Genomic DNA, 15,745 nt, shown 5'->3' with positions numbered 1-15,745 from the left:
ATATTTATTCAGCATTAACATACAACTGTCAAATGATGTATCTATAAATTCTCAGCAGTATATTTGGGTTGAAAATACGCATTATTTAAAAAGTCTATTTAAGGGTTCTCTCCAGTTGAATTCATATATACATGACACAAAGTATAACCAAAGAAACAGAGTGAATTCATTATTTTTATTTATTGGACACTGTATTTATTTATATATCAACTATTTCTCAAGGCAATTCTCAAAACACGAAACTTATAACCATAAAATGCAGTAACATAATAAAACAGAGTATCAAAGCATAACTTTCAAACAAAATAAAACTAAAAACAATATATTAGTTTAAAACAAAATAGCTACAAAGCCTGAGAAAATAAAATGGTCTTCACCTGGTGCCAAAAGACAATAATTTAAGAGAACATTCTACAGTTGGGGTGCCACTACTAAAAAGACTCTTTCCTTAGCCACATGTCTTACCTCTTTCATCAGGGAGACCTGGAAAAGGGCCTCTGTGGGTGAACTTAGTGTCTTGGCAGATACACATGGAAGGAGACTATCCTTCAGGTAACCTCAGCCAAAGCAATTTAGGACTTTGTAAGTTAATACCAACACTTGAACTGGGCCCAAGAATGGCTGGCAGCCAGTGCAGTTCATAAAGCAACAGTTCCCTTTTCTTAGAAGAGAGAAGAAAGTGTCGGTCTCTAAAACGCAATGTGTTGCTTGTTGACAAAATATATTTTACTGCAATTTTGAAGTACAGTTGCTTTGAATATGTACTCAGGCTCACAACTGCAATTAAAATTTTTTGCTGCCAAGTAACATGTCTTGGTTAAAGCCAATTAAGTATTCTGGAGCTATTTATGAATAACAGAACTAGCTTTATAGTTCTCTTTTGATTTTCTCATGGGAAAGTAATATAAATGAGAGTGATTCCTCCCAGTTGGATTTCACTGTTAGCAATGCAAATCATGCCGAAGTTGTACATAATTCTCTTCCAAAGGAAAGGAAATAGCATTTCAATGGTTTTCCTCAGTGCCTCATTGACTTATGGTGGTATACAATTAATTCTGTTAAATTACTCTACCAGATGGAAGGTTACATTGTGTATGAAGCTAATTAGATTGTGCTGGTTTAATAATTTCAGACCAAAAAGGGGGGAAAAGACCAAAACATAAATTAAGCTTGTTTTAATTGCATTTCTTTGGGAATTTTTTTTCATTTATATACCACTTTTCTCCCAAGGAGCTCAATGCAACATGCATGGTTCTTCCCCATTTTATTCTCACAGTGCCCCTGTGAGGTAGGTTAGGTTGAGAAATAGCAATGGCCCAAGCTTAACTAGGGAGCTTTATAGATTTGAGCCCAGTTTTCATTAAGTTGTTATGCTGTTAACAAGCTTGGGTGGCCAAATAACAAAAGCAACGGGCAACAATTTGTTTTGTATCCATTTTATTTTGTTTCCTGCAGACTCTACATCAGTTCAGTATACTTTGAAGTAGAGATTACAGTAGAAGAAAAGTGATCAGCTTTCATAAATTTATTGCATCAAATTATTATATCAATGAAAAAATTGTTCAAGTCAAAATTCATGATCCGGTTTATTATGATGAACCCTATGTGCCTAGGATTTTCCAAATGTAGCCTGCAGGATAAATGTAACAAAATATTTTTCATTTAATTCCATATTAAGCCATGACAAAAGGTTGCTTTCTGAAATTCGGGTTTCTTATACATAGATGCATAGCCTCGAGATAAATAATTTGCTCATGATATAGTATACCATCTCTTTTTTCTGACCTAGTTCATAAAGTACTGATCTGTAGTTGGAACAGGCTATCGCTATAAAGTGATATTATGCTGGTGAGTTCTTTGGGAAGCAATGTCCCAATATCTGTCCAAATCCTATGTATTTCCTCTTTAACAGGGCACTTAAAATGAATACATTGTTTACATTTAAGTAATGAAAGACTTGTTTAAAGGCAACACTTTTTTGATTCAAACTGGTCACAATTTTAGTGTTTGATCCTGCTTAGAGAAATACACATTTGCATGGAAATATACACTTGTAGTATCCTCCTGCTAACTCAGGGAGTCATTCCCGAAGGATACTGTAGCTGATGGTATCAAATAACTTCTTAAATAATGATGATGATAATCATCATCATTATCAGCAGCAGAAGCTTTGTAAAGATAGGCACTGTGTTGTGGTTGTTTTAGTCATACCTGTAGGCTTAATACTATACAGTAATATTGGGTGTCTGTTCCTCAGATCCCTTGCTATTGAGCTGTGGGTTCCTTAGGGTTCCCCAGTGGTGTTTAACATCTGTATGAAGCCTTTGAGATTGGTCATTAGGGGAGTTGGCATCAAACAACATTAATACCCCAGTGACACACAGCTATGTCCCCTTGTGATAACTGCATCAAGGGGGGCTGTGCAAATCCAAGATCAGTGCCTGGACTCAGGGATGACTTCAGTGAGGTCCAGTAAACTGAGATGGCATCCTGGCAAGATGGAAGCTTTGAGAGTGAATGGTTCCCAGCCCAGAATATAGGCTTATAGCCAATTCTGGATGGGATTGCTCTTCTGAAAGATCAGGTTTATAGTCTGGAGCTATTTCTAGAGCAGTTGCTGTCACCAGAGTCCCAAGTCACTGGAACAGCTCCGAATGCCTTCCACTGGCTTTAAGTGGTTTGCCAGCAACGGTTTCGCTGGAACTGTGATAGCTTGGCCATAGTGATACAGGCACTAGTAACCTCAAGGCTGGATTACTGCAGTGTGCTCAAAGAGGGGGCTGCTTTAAGGCTGCTGTGGAAGCTAGAGCTAGTGCAGCATGCCGCAGCTCAGCTTTTGTCGGGAGATGCCCCTTTTCACTAAGCTACGCCTTTGATGAGGAACTGCGCTGGCTGCCTATTCACTACTGAACCAGGTTTAAGGTTCTAGTACAAAGCCACGAATAACATGGGACCAGGAAACTTGGGAACGCTTTCTCCTTCAACGTGCTTGGTCAGAGAGGATATTTTCCTGTGGTCTGATAAGGGCTCATGGCCTGACTGGATTCCACCAGGAGAAGAGCCTTCAGCGAGCACCACCCTTGTGCTGTTTTCCATGCTTGCTAAACAGACCTTTCTTCCAGGAAGCCTTTCTTCCAAGCAGCTGTAGTTGTAATGTTTTTCATGTATTGTTTTTATCATCATATCCGTCTTAGCTTTCCACTGTTCACTATTGCAGAATCTGCCTAGATATGGAGCAGTATACAGTATACAAATACTGTAAATAAAAATAAAAATACAGTTAAAATGTTTTTGGAGAGAGAAAATAATTTAACTGTATTCAGTTTGTCATGTCACCTATAGACATATTCATTCCCCTAAACTACAAAGCCTTCATCTGTTACCAGGCTGATCCTTTCAAGAATTAGGCATACCTAAATTTACCAAAAATAGTGTGGTATATTTGGGTGGACATTGCTGTGCTTGAACTGTCTGGAGCCTAGTCTGGTTAGGGGAAAAATGTCTGGTCTTAAAAACTTCCATTCTCTTCCATTTCCCTTCTAAATTAAAAGTGCAATATAGCTTTCCCCCATAACTTTGATGGAGCTTTGATAGTTGTGAATAGTATGCAAGAGCAGTAAGTAAGTAAATAAAATAACTGCTGTCCCCTGGGTGCCAAACCAATTAGGTTTCAGAATGCTACCATTCAAGCCAGTTTAAGCCAATTGTTGGGTTCCGGTACGGTAGATCCCAGCTTAACAATTTTCTCATTCCAGAGTAAGATATTTTCTGCCTTGTGGCAAGAAGGATAGCCTGTATCAGCCATGTAAGAGGGAAAAGAGCTGCCAGTGGTGTGAGGAAGGTTGATCTACCCCAACAAAGAACCATATATACCTATGTATGCATGTATGGCTGGTGACTGAAAGCAAGGTTTTCTGCATCCTATGCAACCTGGCTTTTGCAGAATGGTTAACAAGCCATACTTGCTTGTTAGCTATCCCGTGCATGCTGAATGCATATAGAAACCTTGACTTTCACAGACTTGATTATTTGCAAGTTTGCCATCAATAATTAAATGGGGCATTTTTGGAGTTTTGCAGCATATAGCAGTCTGCTACCTATTACTCCACAGGCAGTGGCATGGGGAAGGCTCCCCTTCCTAGCTGTAGCCACGGCTGGCCTGGAATGGTGCCCCCCACCCACACCCAGTGAGGGTGGGGCAGACACTGGGCTTGGGACTGGGCATGAGGTGATACATGAGGCTCATGATGCAGAATGAGCTCAAGTCTGGTTTTACGCTAAAGGTTATTCAAATTGCAAAAGAGGTGGTTGTAATGTAGCTACCAGTACACGTATGGTCAACAGTATTAAGAGTTAAGGTTGGTGGGGGGTGGGGGGAGAAAGAGTCACAGTTTTTCCACTTCTGTGGGAATCCTGCACTCCCAACCCCTATGAGGGCTGACTGTAATTAGCATAGCTTGGATGGCTTGTTGTGACATTTGAGGGTGAGTGGTTAGGGTGGTTAACAAACCATTCAGCTACCCTAAAACTATCTGTGGTTTCTGAGAGGTTTATTGACCACCCAAGCACCTATCCTCTCTGAGTTCAGATGTTGCTTCGAACTGCACTCGTGTGAATAAGAGTGTAAATCTGACTGTAATCAACGTGTGAAGGGTTCAGGTTAGAAATACTGCTGATGACAAAAGGAAGCTACCTAGTATGCCAAAGCAAAATTTGTGAAGCCACTTTGGAATTGTTTATGTTGCAGCTGCTCTTCTCACATGAGTGTTTATGTGAAATGATTGTACTAAATTCTAGTCTATTTTGGTTTTCTTCTGTTTTCTGTTAAGAGGATTTTGTAGCTGTACTTTCATTGAAGATTTTAGTTTTCCTTACTTTTGGGGTCCACAAAAGATTTGACTTCTCTGATTTGTAAAATGGTTTTAATAATGGCACTTCCTCTTTTATGAAAGGGGAACATCTTTTCCACTGTATCATAAATTAAGACAGCCACCTAAAGACTCCTTTCTCTGTTTATGCTACTGATTGGATGTGATGGGTAGGTGGTTAAAAATAGAAAGGCAATCAGAGCAGTTGGGCATGAAAACAGATTTGGAGGCAAGTGGGACTTCTCCCTAGTGAATGTTAAAGAGCTTTTTTCTTTGGGCCCAGATATGGAAATCTATAGTTGGGGAGCATGAAAACCTATAAATAGAACATAACCTTACTGCAAATTAAATAAATGCCAAAGATGACTTCACTATCAGTTCCAATTTAATGCCAGCAGGGATTAGGGTTGAAATCCAAAATCCAAAAATAGTGATAATGCAGTCTTATTTCCTGTTGAAAGTACAATTTAAAGTGATACGGGATGAGAAAAGGTCTTCTTAAAATACTAGTAACATGATTGTTTTACTTTAATAAGCCAGAACAATATAAGCAACTGGCAAAATAGAAGTGTATAAAATGTGCAAATAAATTTTTTAAGGAAGGTGACTAACTCTTGTGGTGTACAAGATCTGAAATGGATTTTTCCATGATTTTTCCTAAGAGCTGCTCTGTGGGTGGGATGAAATGTCATTGCAGTACAAAAGAAAAAGATATCAAGGAAAAAAAAAACACATGTACTATGTCCCTTTACAGCATGGATTTATGAATACTAATAGAACACCATATGCAATAGTTTTCTGATATGTAGAGCAAAAGAGCTCTATAGGAACTGAAAACCTAGCAAAGTTCTGGGGAAGTTCAAGACCATATGTTTGTAAATAGAATCTTATTATGTGGTTGCCTTCTCTACTTCTTATGAATTGAGGAGGACACTAATACTAAATTGTTCCCATTGGTTAACATGGCCACTTACAGCTTTCTAGTTTGTAATGATGTATTTTGTTGTCTCCATTCCCAGCCTCAGAGCCCAACTTGAAAGTTCGGTCCAGGTTAAAGCAAAAGGTAACAGAAAGAAGAAGCAGTCCTTTACTCAGAAGGAAGGATGGAACAGTTGTCTGCTCATTCAAGAAAAGACTGTTTGAGGTGACAGGTAATGAAGGGTTGGACTGGAGTGACCCTACCCAAATTTGTGGTAATCTGTTCTGTATGATTACATGCATTGAGTTCCATTATCTTATGAAAATTAAAGAGTATACTGATCATTTAGAGAAGCCAGTTCAAAGTTGCACGGCATTTTTCATAAGAGTTTCAAGACCATTTTTACTCGTTATTAAGTACTTCTGGAATTAATGGAAATTCATATGTTTGCACACTCAGAGTTGGCATTAAGCATCCTTTTAGGCAATTATCTTTTAGAAGAATGACCAATAATTTTTCCATAGCTCTCACCAACTTAATTGTTTTTGAACTGGTTCTATCTGGTTTCAACCTTTATTCTTTTCTGAAGATTTCTTTGAAATAAGATATTATCTAGTGTTAACTGAAATGTGTGAAGCCTTAGACAGATGGACAAAATAAATAGTAGTCATTTTTATACTCTACCCATCTGGAAAAAATAACACTGTTTCCCTTAGGATATGGTGTTGATTCTGGTAAATTGAACTGAACATTTTTAAATGAAAAGATTTAACCTATGGATAAATCAGAATGTTCTCAAACCAGTTTTTGATGCTTTATCTGAGGTCCTTCATACCAAAATATATGAACTGACTACTTTATGTTCAAATATTAAGCATAGTTTACCCTAGTCGAAGATATAACAACTTTATTAGTTTTTTTTTAAAGAGCCTATATGATACTGGGGATTCCCCTCTTTGAGTCAGACTCCAGCCTTAGAAGGAAGAATCCAATATCCTTGATCCTTGTGGCTGCCCATATAGATCAGGAAGGAGGAAAAGGGAAAGTTACACTAGGAAGCACCGAGAGAGGGGAGATAGTAGGGTATGAGTTGTCCTGGGTGCCTGCCATCTGTCTCTGTCCACCCCTTTGAAGCACCATCACTAGACGGGGAGGTAAAGATTGCCTCTACCTCTCTTTCTGTCCTGTTGGATGAACAGAAGTCTCTGATGGGGGGGGGGGGTAGTTTGATCACCAAGGGTCTAATCAATTGGACTGTACCCTTAGAGAAAAATTGGTGTATTCTGTAAAACAGAAGAACACGAGGAAAGGCACCTAAAGATAGAGGTCTAATATATAAATTCTAGACCAATTAAGATTGATGATAAAATATACCTCTCAGTGATACATGCACAAACTCTGTCTGTGAGACTGGAAAGGTACACTACAATGCATAGATACATCATACCCATATGTATAGTATATATTCGCATATAATTCTATGAACTATTTAAACTTTCTATAAACTATCTATAAACTTTCACTAGCATCCATCCTTCAGCAACTGTGTGGTGTTTCAGCTAAATATAATGAAAGCTTCTCTTTGCCCTTAATAAAACATGCCAAACTTCCTGTGGTACAATACATTAAGATATAACCATTTAAATGCTATGCCAAGATTTTTAAGTTTCATGCTTTGCCTCAGAGTTCACTGACAGAGATTCATGGCAAATGAGGTATTGTTTTTTATTGGTTACTCATATAAAGGCTGGTTCACAACTTAGTCCTCCAGGGGTTTATCCAAACAGCCTAGGAATGGCAGCAGGCCTCATGAATTGATGACATGTTATCTTGACCTTTGGGAGTCCAGTATCTCTGTCATGCTGATCTCTCACAGAGGCAGCAGAGAATGCAGGCAAAGGTACTTCCTTTTCCTTTACTCATTAGGAACTCCCTTTCTGTATCTTGCTTGCCACTGAGAAACTGGCCATTATGTGCGGGGGGAGAGATTGCCAAATAATAAATTGTGTCCTTTGTATATTTGAAGCATCACAAGGGAAAAAATTAAATCTTGAAAGGAATAAAAGAATGCATTGTACGTGCAAGTTATTTGTCTTATGCTAAATGCAGTTGCTTGGAGAAGCTATTTCCTAACTGCGGTGTTTTTTTTCCCCCTCCTGCCCCAGAATCATCCGTCAGTAGCAGTTCCCCAGGATCAGGTCCCAGTTCACCAAGCAATGGTCCTACTGGAAATGCAGAGAATGAAGCTTCCATAATGCCATCCAATTCCCAAGCTGAGGTAAGAACAGAATCCTTTCATTGTCCTGGAAATGGTTTAATTATTAGGGTTCATGCTATATTTGACCCTCAGAATGGTATTGGAGAAAGTATTATGATATCAACATAAGGCTGACCTGAGAGGAAAGAACAAGTGGAAGAAGGACATACAGACTTACATCTGCTAGCATATTAGAAGGGAAATCACTAGTCCTTTCTGCAAATCATCCTATACAGCTCTCTCTGTAAATGCCAATATGCTCCATGTTTACACAGTTGTTGATAAGTTCAGCTGAAAAGTCAAAGAAGATCTGCCACAGCCCCAGAATAACATATTTAAGCATAGCCTGATGTTGTTGTTATATGTCGTCAATTCATCTTTAATTTATGGTTACCCTATGGATGAAAGCTCTCCAAAATGTCCTATCAATAACAACCCTGTTCAGGCTGTGACTTCCTTTATTGAGTCAACCCATCTCATAGTTGGTCTTTCTTTTCTTCTGCTGGTGACTTTTCTTTAGCATGATTGTCTTCTCCAAGGAGTTTTGCCTTCTCATGATACGCCCAAAGTGTGAGGGCCTCAGTTTTGTCATTTTTGCTTCTAGGGAAAGCACTAGTTTAATTTGATCTGGAACTCAGTCATTCACCCTTCTGTTTGTCCAGGGTATTCACAAACTTCTCCTCTAGCACCATGTTTTGACTGCATCAGTTTTCTTCGTGTAGCTTTCTTCACTGGCCAGCTTTCACACCTATACATATTGATGAGAAATACTGGCATATGGAAGAATCTGTGAATATGGAACTTAAGATCATTTTGTACAATGGTGAGAAAACCTTCAGCAAGAGGCAAAGTGTTTATATGAATAGCCAGGTCCCTACTTAACTTTTCTAAGATGTCATTATTATGGATTACAAGTCTTACAATAGATGTAGAATAATGTGAAAGTTGAGTTCAAAGTGAAATAATAACAAGTATGCCTTAAAGTTTGGATGGATCCATTCAACTCATATTCAGAGGGACTTAAATTTTAAATCCAAGGTTGTACATGTTTAATCCTTCACAAAGATGAGTAGGATAATATGATCTGTAATATTTGTTCTAACTTCACAGTGAAAAAAAACATTCAATTTAGAATATATTCTATATAATATGGATCATGCAAGCTTTTAGTAAGTAGAAAACATCAGAAGGCCTAGACATATAGCATGGAACCACAAAATATACAAGAGCTGACATATAACCAAAGCTTCATACAATCTATTAGTCTAAATAAACTGGATTCAAGGCAGCTTAATACTTCAACTTTACTCAGTTGTGGTTCAGGCTGGTAATTTCCTGTCTGGTTAAATGCATTGTTTGTTATCCTGCAGTACATACTTTAAGGCAGTAAAATAATTTGGCTGGTTACTCTCTAGCAGCTTATTGTAGCAAGTGATTTATTTTTAATTATAAGTGAACTGCTGTCATGTAATCTTAAAGCACAGCTGTGAGAAAAGTAACAATAATACTATATTACTATCATCACCAGCTAGTGGTGGGAAGTCTGCTCTGTTGATTTCTTAGCAGAATATACATTTATACCTTTTAGACACTGTCATTTTGCTTGCATTCAGGTTTAGTATGTAAATTCTTGCAGCCTTCAAATTAATCTCCAGACAGTAAGCACAGTGGCATCAAAGACAATACAAGCTTTCCTAGATTTGGGTTTTAAACAGATTCTGATGAAAATAAACATGATCTTGTTGTGAAAGGTCAGTATCTGAGGGAAAGGAGAAAAAGACTTTCACAGGTTTCATGGAGTATAGCTCATGAAAATGTTTAAATCTATCACAAGCATTAACTAGTTATAGGGAAGTTCTGCTTGGCTTAGTTCAGAATCAGTTTGGTATTTATAAGTATTCCTGACAAGCTTACCAAAACAATCCTAATTTGTTTTCTGACTGCTTTCTCACAGCTTAGAGTATGCAGGGGTTCTACCTACATAGCCAGTATTACATTGCCCTCTCAGAACTATGCTTCAGTTTGTACCATGGTTCAGACATTCCACTTGTTCAGGTAGCAAAGTAACCCTTTGTAAATAAATTACATGCCAGTTTTCAGGGAGTCAATTGTTCATTACTTATGGCTGACATCTATGTATGACCTTATTTTCCAAAAAGATATCAAGGGAACGTACTGCAATTTTAAAGAATGTAAAAGACTAAATTAAAAAGATGGTGTCTTCACAACCTAAAAGCCAGGAGAGTGGTAGCACCTTGCAGTTCTTGAGAAAACACATTCCTTCAGTGATAGTTTTGCTGAGAGTAAGAAGGTAATGTTTTAAAAATTCTGTGTGTCCCTCCACCCTTCAGCAACTAGATGGCTGAATGCTGATTGCACTTGTGCAGAATTTCAGCTAACATTTGAAGTTAGAAGATAACTTTTGAGGAAATGGCAGTGATTCTGCAATGTAAGAGTTTCACAATCTAGGCTAATTGATATGCTGAACCAAATAACTGTCAATTTCAATATTATCACTAACATTAAGTACATTGTCATTTGTGCCAGTTGAGAGGAACGAGCTTATAATGTAAGGATTCTCTACTTGGTCTGCAGAGAATTAGTGAACATTTAGGGGCTGAATATTTAAGGGGTGTCCATGGGGTCATGATGGGTCAGACACAACTTTGCGACGAACAACAACAACAACAAGGGACTGACAATTATTTTATGCTGTACCTGTGGGCATTTAACATTGCTCATCTTTTCAGAACAACCTGCATCCAAAGCATAATATCAACTATTGAGATGAATTAATGTTAACTGTGCCAGACCCCAAGCCCTGGCTTTGCAGGCATATTTGTGGTCCACCACACTAACCTCTTCCTTTGACCAGCACTCGGGGAATTGAAAGAAAGGTAAAGGTCACCCATTTCATTGAGGGCAAGGAAAAAGCAGCACATCCCGTCTCCATCTCTTCCCACCAGCTCAGTGTGGGAAGACGGAAGAGTCCTTGGATTGCCTTGGCAGTGTGATGGCTCTCTCTTTCTCTTCATGCTGTACTATGGCTGAGATATTTGGAAACAGACAGAAAAGAAGAAAATTGAAAAGAACAGTTTGGTTTGGTGGTGAGGAGCAAGACGTCATGTTCCTGACACACCCCTGATTTTCACTCTGAAGTATTGCCAAAGCAGTTCAGCTCAGCAGTAGCAAATTGAAAAACCTTTCACAAAATATTGCATAAATCACAGGAGGCTCCCTATTCCAGACTTGGGTTAATTGTCCATGAAATGCAGTATGGAACTGGAAGCAGTTCCTTCTGGTCTTTTCTAGCACTCCCAACCTGGAGTTGCTGGAATTGAACCCGGAACCTGTTGAAGGCAAAGCACATGCTCCAACTTTGAGGGATCCCTCCCCAGTCTGTTTTGTACCATATTTAGGTTGAACGCAAAAGCCACAATGCCCAGAACCTGGATTAAAACATCAAGACTGGAATCCTCCACTTGATTACTGGGGAGTAATTCCCATTGAACTCTTAATTCTGCATAGGTATCGATAGGGTTGTACTCTAGAAGTGGCTCTAGTCTACTTTCAACACCAAGACAACCAGTGACTCTTCTCCCTGTACTGCATCAACATGGTGCATCCATTAACATGTTAAGATATTTTTAAACCTCAGGCTTTTCCTCAGCATTTCCTGGCTGACATACAAATAACGTATTCGTGGTTATTAGTTGCTCATATAAAGGCTAGTGCACCACTGCCTTTATCCAAACAGTAAATGGCAGTGAAAGTGAAAGGAATGTATTCACAGGTACCATCAGCACTGGGGCACCTTGCTCACTTGTTCTCAGTTCAATGCCTGGCATCAGCTGAAAGGATGACATGGCATGTGATAGGAGTCATCTGGGACCCTAAGTAGATACTGCTAGTCAGAGTAGACAAAATAGTGGACTAAATAGAAAATAGCATGAGTATTATGTGCCAAAAAGATAATAGAGACATATGGTACAGCAGGGATGGGGGATCACCCCTTCCCCAAGGTGTCAGGGCACCACACAGTCTTTGAGGCATCTCTCACTCTTCTGGGATGTTTTGCTAAGCAGAAAGCAGTGAGGGGTCAGTTTACCAGTATGTAGCACTACCAAGATTAATCTTAGTTTGTTCCTAAACTAAATGGATCTTTTCATGTTCCGCAGTGCCTGTAAAAACTAAAAAGGCCACATTTAGCATATTTTTGGCATTCCATGGCTATTACTGTGTCATTTTTTTAAAATAAAAACTGTGATGGGGGAGGAGCAAGAACTACACACACCTGGCAGACTACAGAAGAGGATGACAGAAATGGGCAACTAACAGAGAGTAACAGAAAAGGAAAAAAAAAGTGAGGAAAACATTCTTAGCAACACTTGGGAAAGAACGCTAAAAATAGATGCCTGCCTAGCAGCTTGGAGACACCCAGAAAAGCCTACTTTGTACATCTGAGCAGATGTAGGTTTAGAGTGGTATATGCCTGAGGGTTGTATAGTCTTTCCTCCTTTGCAAAGTTTTAATATGCTTCCAGAAACACTAGAAAGCACTCATATAGCTGCTCATTATTTAAAAATGAATGGTTTCTGGGAGGAAATAGTTGAAAACATGCTTACAGGAAAGTGATGAAAACTGAGTGGTCTGATACAGATTCCAGTGCTAAATTCTGACATTATACTATATGAATAAAAATAATTGTAATTCATCTTTATGTATATAAGGGGAATTTCACAACTAAGTCACAACAGTTAGAATGGGAAATATGTTCAACTGCTTTTTTGATCATGTCTTAGTAGATCCACTTCCTACAAGAAGTAAGTTACAAAAGCTTCTGCAGAGAGATACAGGTCCATTTATTATAAAAATAAACTTCCAGAATAAATGCTTCTTTCAGTAGGCTCTTCACCCTTTACATTAAAGAGTCCACAACATTCCAAGTTTGTGAGGAAAGGGGCAGGTAAGAAGTGTTGGACTAGGTTCTAAAGCATAATCCTTTAATCTGCTAAACCCAACACACATTTTATTACATAAAAAACAAATATTCAAAGGGAGATTTCTCCAACCTCTAATTTTACCCGGCTCCTTCACCCTTTTCCTTAGGGTCCATTGCTTTTTAGCACCCTGTGAAAAGACATATAAAGGGTTTTAATAGTGTACACAGTCAACATGAAAACTGCAATCCTATACACGCTATCATAAGAGTAACTGCTATCAAACTCAGTGGAACTTTCTTCTGAGTAGACACATATAGGATCATAAGGAATAGGATTAAATGTAGATGCCTTAAATCAGGCTGGGAAGTCCCCCACCCAAGGGCTGAGTTTGCTTTGCGCAAGCACATCAGGGGTTCTATATCACAGTGGGCAGGACCACATCCCAAACTGGTGGGATTGTCCTGCTGCTGGCATGTGATCCCTCTGCTGTGATTGGCCAGATGCCATTCACATATGCATTCTTCCTGTCCCCCACAATTTCTCTATCTCACACACATACACCTACAAGACACGTATAACACATATTCACACATATACCTGCCCCTGACAATTCACCATAGCTGCAACTAGACCCTCTAAAGCCTCCCTGTGCAACACTGGGAGCTTTTAAAAATTCTAAATATAGTGGGGGTTCATGGAAAAACTATCTACTCCAGTCAAAAATTGGACATAAAAGAATTGCAGCTGGAAGTCAAAAGTCACAATCTCTGAGCAGCTGATATAAGATAATAAATGTTGGTCATAGAAGGAGGAGGGTGAGGACACTGGAGAGAACCTGGTAGGTTGGCTGAAAAACTACAATAGGTTGTATCAAGCAAATGGGCTGGAGGTTCCGTGTCTCTTTTTGTGACACATAGACAGAGTTATGTCTCCTTGTGATACTACTGGAATGAGGAATATTTCATAGTGAAAATATGCAAATTTCTAACTCGCAGACTCGCCATCACAGAACTTATAATGGGCATATCATCAATTTTATTAATATTATTAATTATTAACATCATCATTATTAAAGATCCCATTTTCATTTAGAGAATACTATCTTCATGCCATTGAATGTTTAAGACACTGCTACTTCTGCTTCTAGTATTTCAGATTAATTTAGTAGCAAAAGGAAAGGCAGCTATTGTGTATATTATGTCCTTATTTTGACCCATGAGCTTTTTACATGCAGCATTCAAAACGCATACTTGCAAGTTTCGATATGCATAGACTGATTTAATATAGTGTTCTTATGCAAGCTTTAAAAATCTCAAAATACCTCTAAGCATTAATGCAGAGTGTACTGGTGATTGTTTTTCTTTCTGGCTGTAATCCTGCATGCAAATATTTCCATCTATGGAGACAGTCTTGTACCACATTATAAATTAACACATTTATTATGGCATACCCATGTTGTTACTGTTGTAGATGTATTTCACTGCATTAATCCTAGGGATTTCAGTGGATATTATGTATGGGAAGATTTTGCAAGACTATAGTGTACATAATTTTGTAATCTTCTGCTTTAGAAGCAGGAGCGACATAAGGGAAAGTAGTTTGTCAGGTATAGGGCTAATGGGATAATTTCTTCAGGTCATTGGCAGGACAATAACCTCTGAAGACTGGAAGGCCCAGTTCAATCTCCAACAGTGACTTTTCTTAATAATGAATTAATTGTGTGTGTGAACTCTGATCCAAGGGGCAGGCTTGTGACCTCTTCACACTGATAAGTAGCTTCTCTTTGGCCCTGAACCACCCCCACTCCCTAAAAGGCTACATTGATAGCTAACATGTGGTGGGTTTGACTCATATTCTTCTGCATAGGGTTCCAGGAAATTCAGACTGTGTAGAATTTCAAAACAGAAGATAATCCATCCAGCAATGTTGTCAGTTCAGAAAGTTTAATTCAGACAAAAATATAGTGTTTAAGTGCATTTTCTTATTAGTCTTATTAGGGCAATAATATCTTTGGAATAGATTCTGTTTTATGTTCCATCGTTATGGACAATATAATGGATTCTCCATAATATCACAATTAAGAAACACCTTTCTCAAGGTTATCTGACCGTCCAGTTTTTAGGTTGCTTAATAAACCTAATTCATGGGTGAGAGGGAGCAGGCTTTTTAAAATTATGTTATTGTTGGGCTCATTTACAAAGGTCTTCCTCTTTATTACATAGTTTTACAATGTTTTAAAATGCTAATTGAATTTCTGATTCTTTTTAAAATTGTACATTGCCTTGACTAATTGCTAGAAAGGCAATCCATGTACAGTAGGACCTTGGTTCACGAACTTAATTCGTTCCATGATTCTGGTTGAGATCTGAATTGGTTGCAGACCAAGTCAAATTATCCTGTAAGGTGCAATGTAAATAAGGTTAATCCGTTCTGACCCCTATGAACATGGTTGCGAACCCAACCATAAGCCATGGATCCTCAGAGTGGCTTTTGAGTGGTTACTGCACCATGCCGAATCATCTGCAGCAGGTTCACACAGCCTAGCAAGCCATACTGACACTTACAGGGCTCACAACTTTCTGTAGCTTACTGTGTCATGCAAACTCAGCCACTGTGGCTTATTCAACACTCTACAATCATGTGAACTGGGCCTTTCTCTTTTTCTGCTCACTCTCTCCCTCCCCTCTCTCCCCCTACTTCTATATAAAATATAAGTAACCAAAGTGCAGGTACCAAATGCGAAAGAACAGAGAAGAGA

The 15,745-nt window shown here is 38.6% G+C and overlaps 1 protein-coding gene across 1 annotated transcript in view; it reads left to right on the top strand.

The window, feature by feature from the left end:
* LOC123022905 (histone deacetylase 9-like) overlaps positions 1-15,745 on the top strand; it is a 228,648-nt gene that overhangs the window by 182,631 nt on the left and 30,272 nt on the right. The window contains exons 7-8 of the mRNA XM_044429032.1: positions 5,888-6,019; positions 7,953-8,065. Of these exons, the coding sequence (XP_044284967.1) occupies positions 5,888-6,019; positions 7,953-8,065 (245 nt within the window). The remainder of the gene's footprint in view (positions 1-5,887; positions 6,020-7,952; positions 8,066-15,745) is intronic.

This window comes from Varanus komodoensis, unplaced genomic scaffold (genome assembly GCF_004798865.1).
Source record: "Varanus komodoensis strain SLA01 unplaced genomic scaffold, ASM479886v1 scaffold2, whole genome shotgun sequence".
Classification (NCBI taxonomy): Eukaryota; Metazoa; Chordata; class Lepidosauria; order Squamata; family Varanidae; genus Varanus; species Varanus komodoensis.
This window is presented reverse-complemented; position numbering and strand designations above follow the sequence as displayed.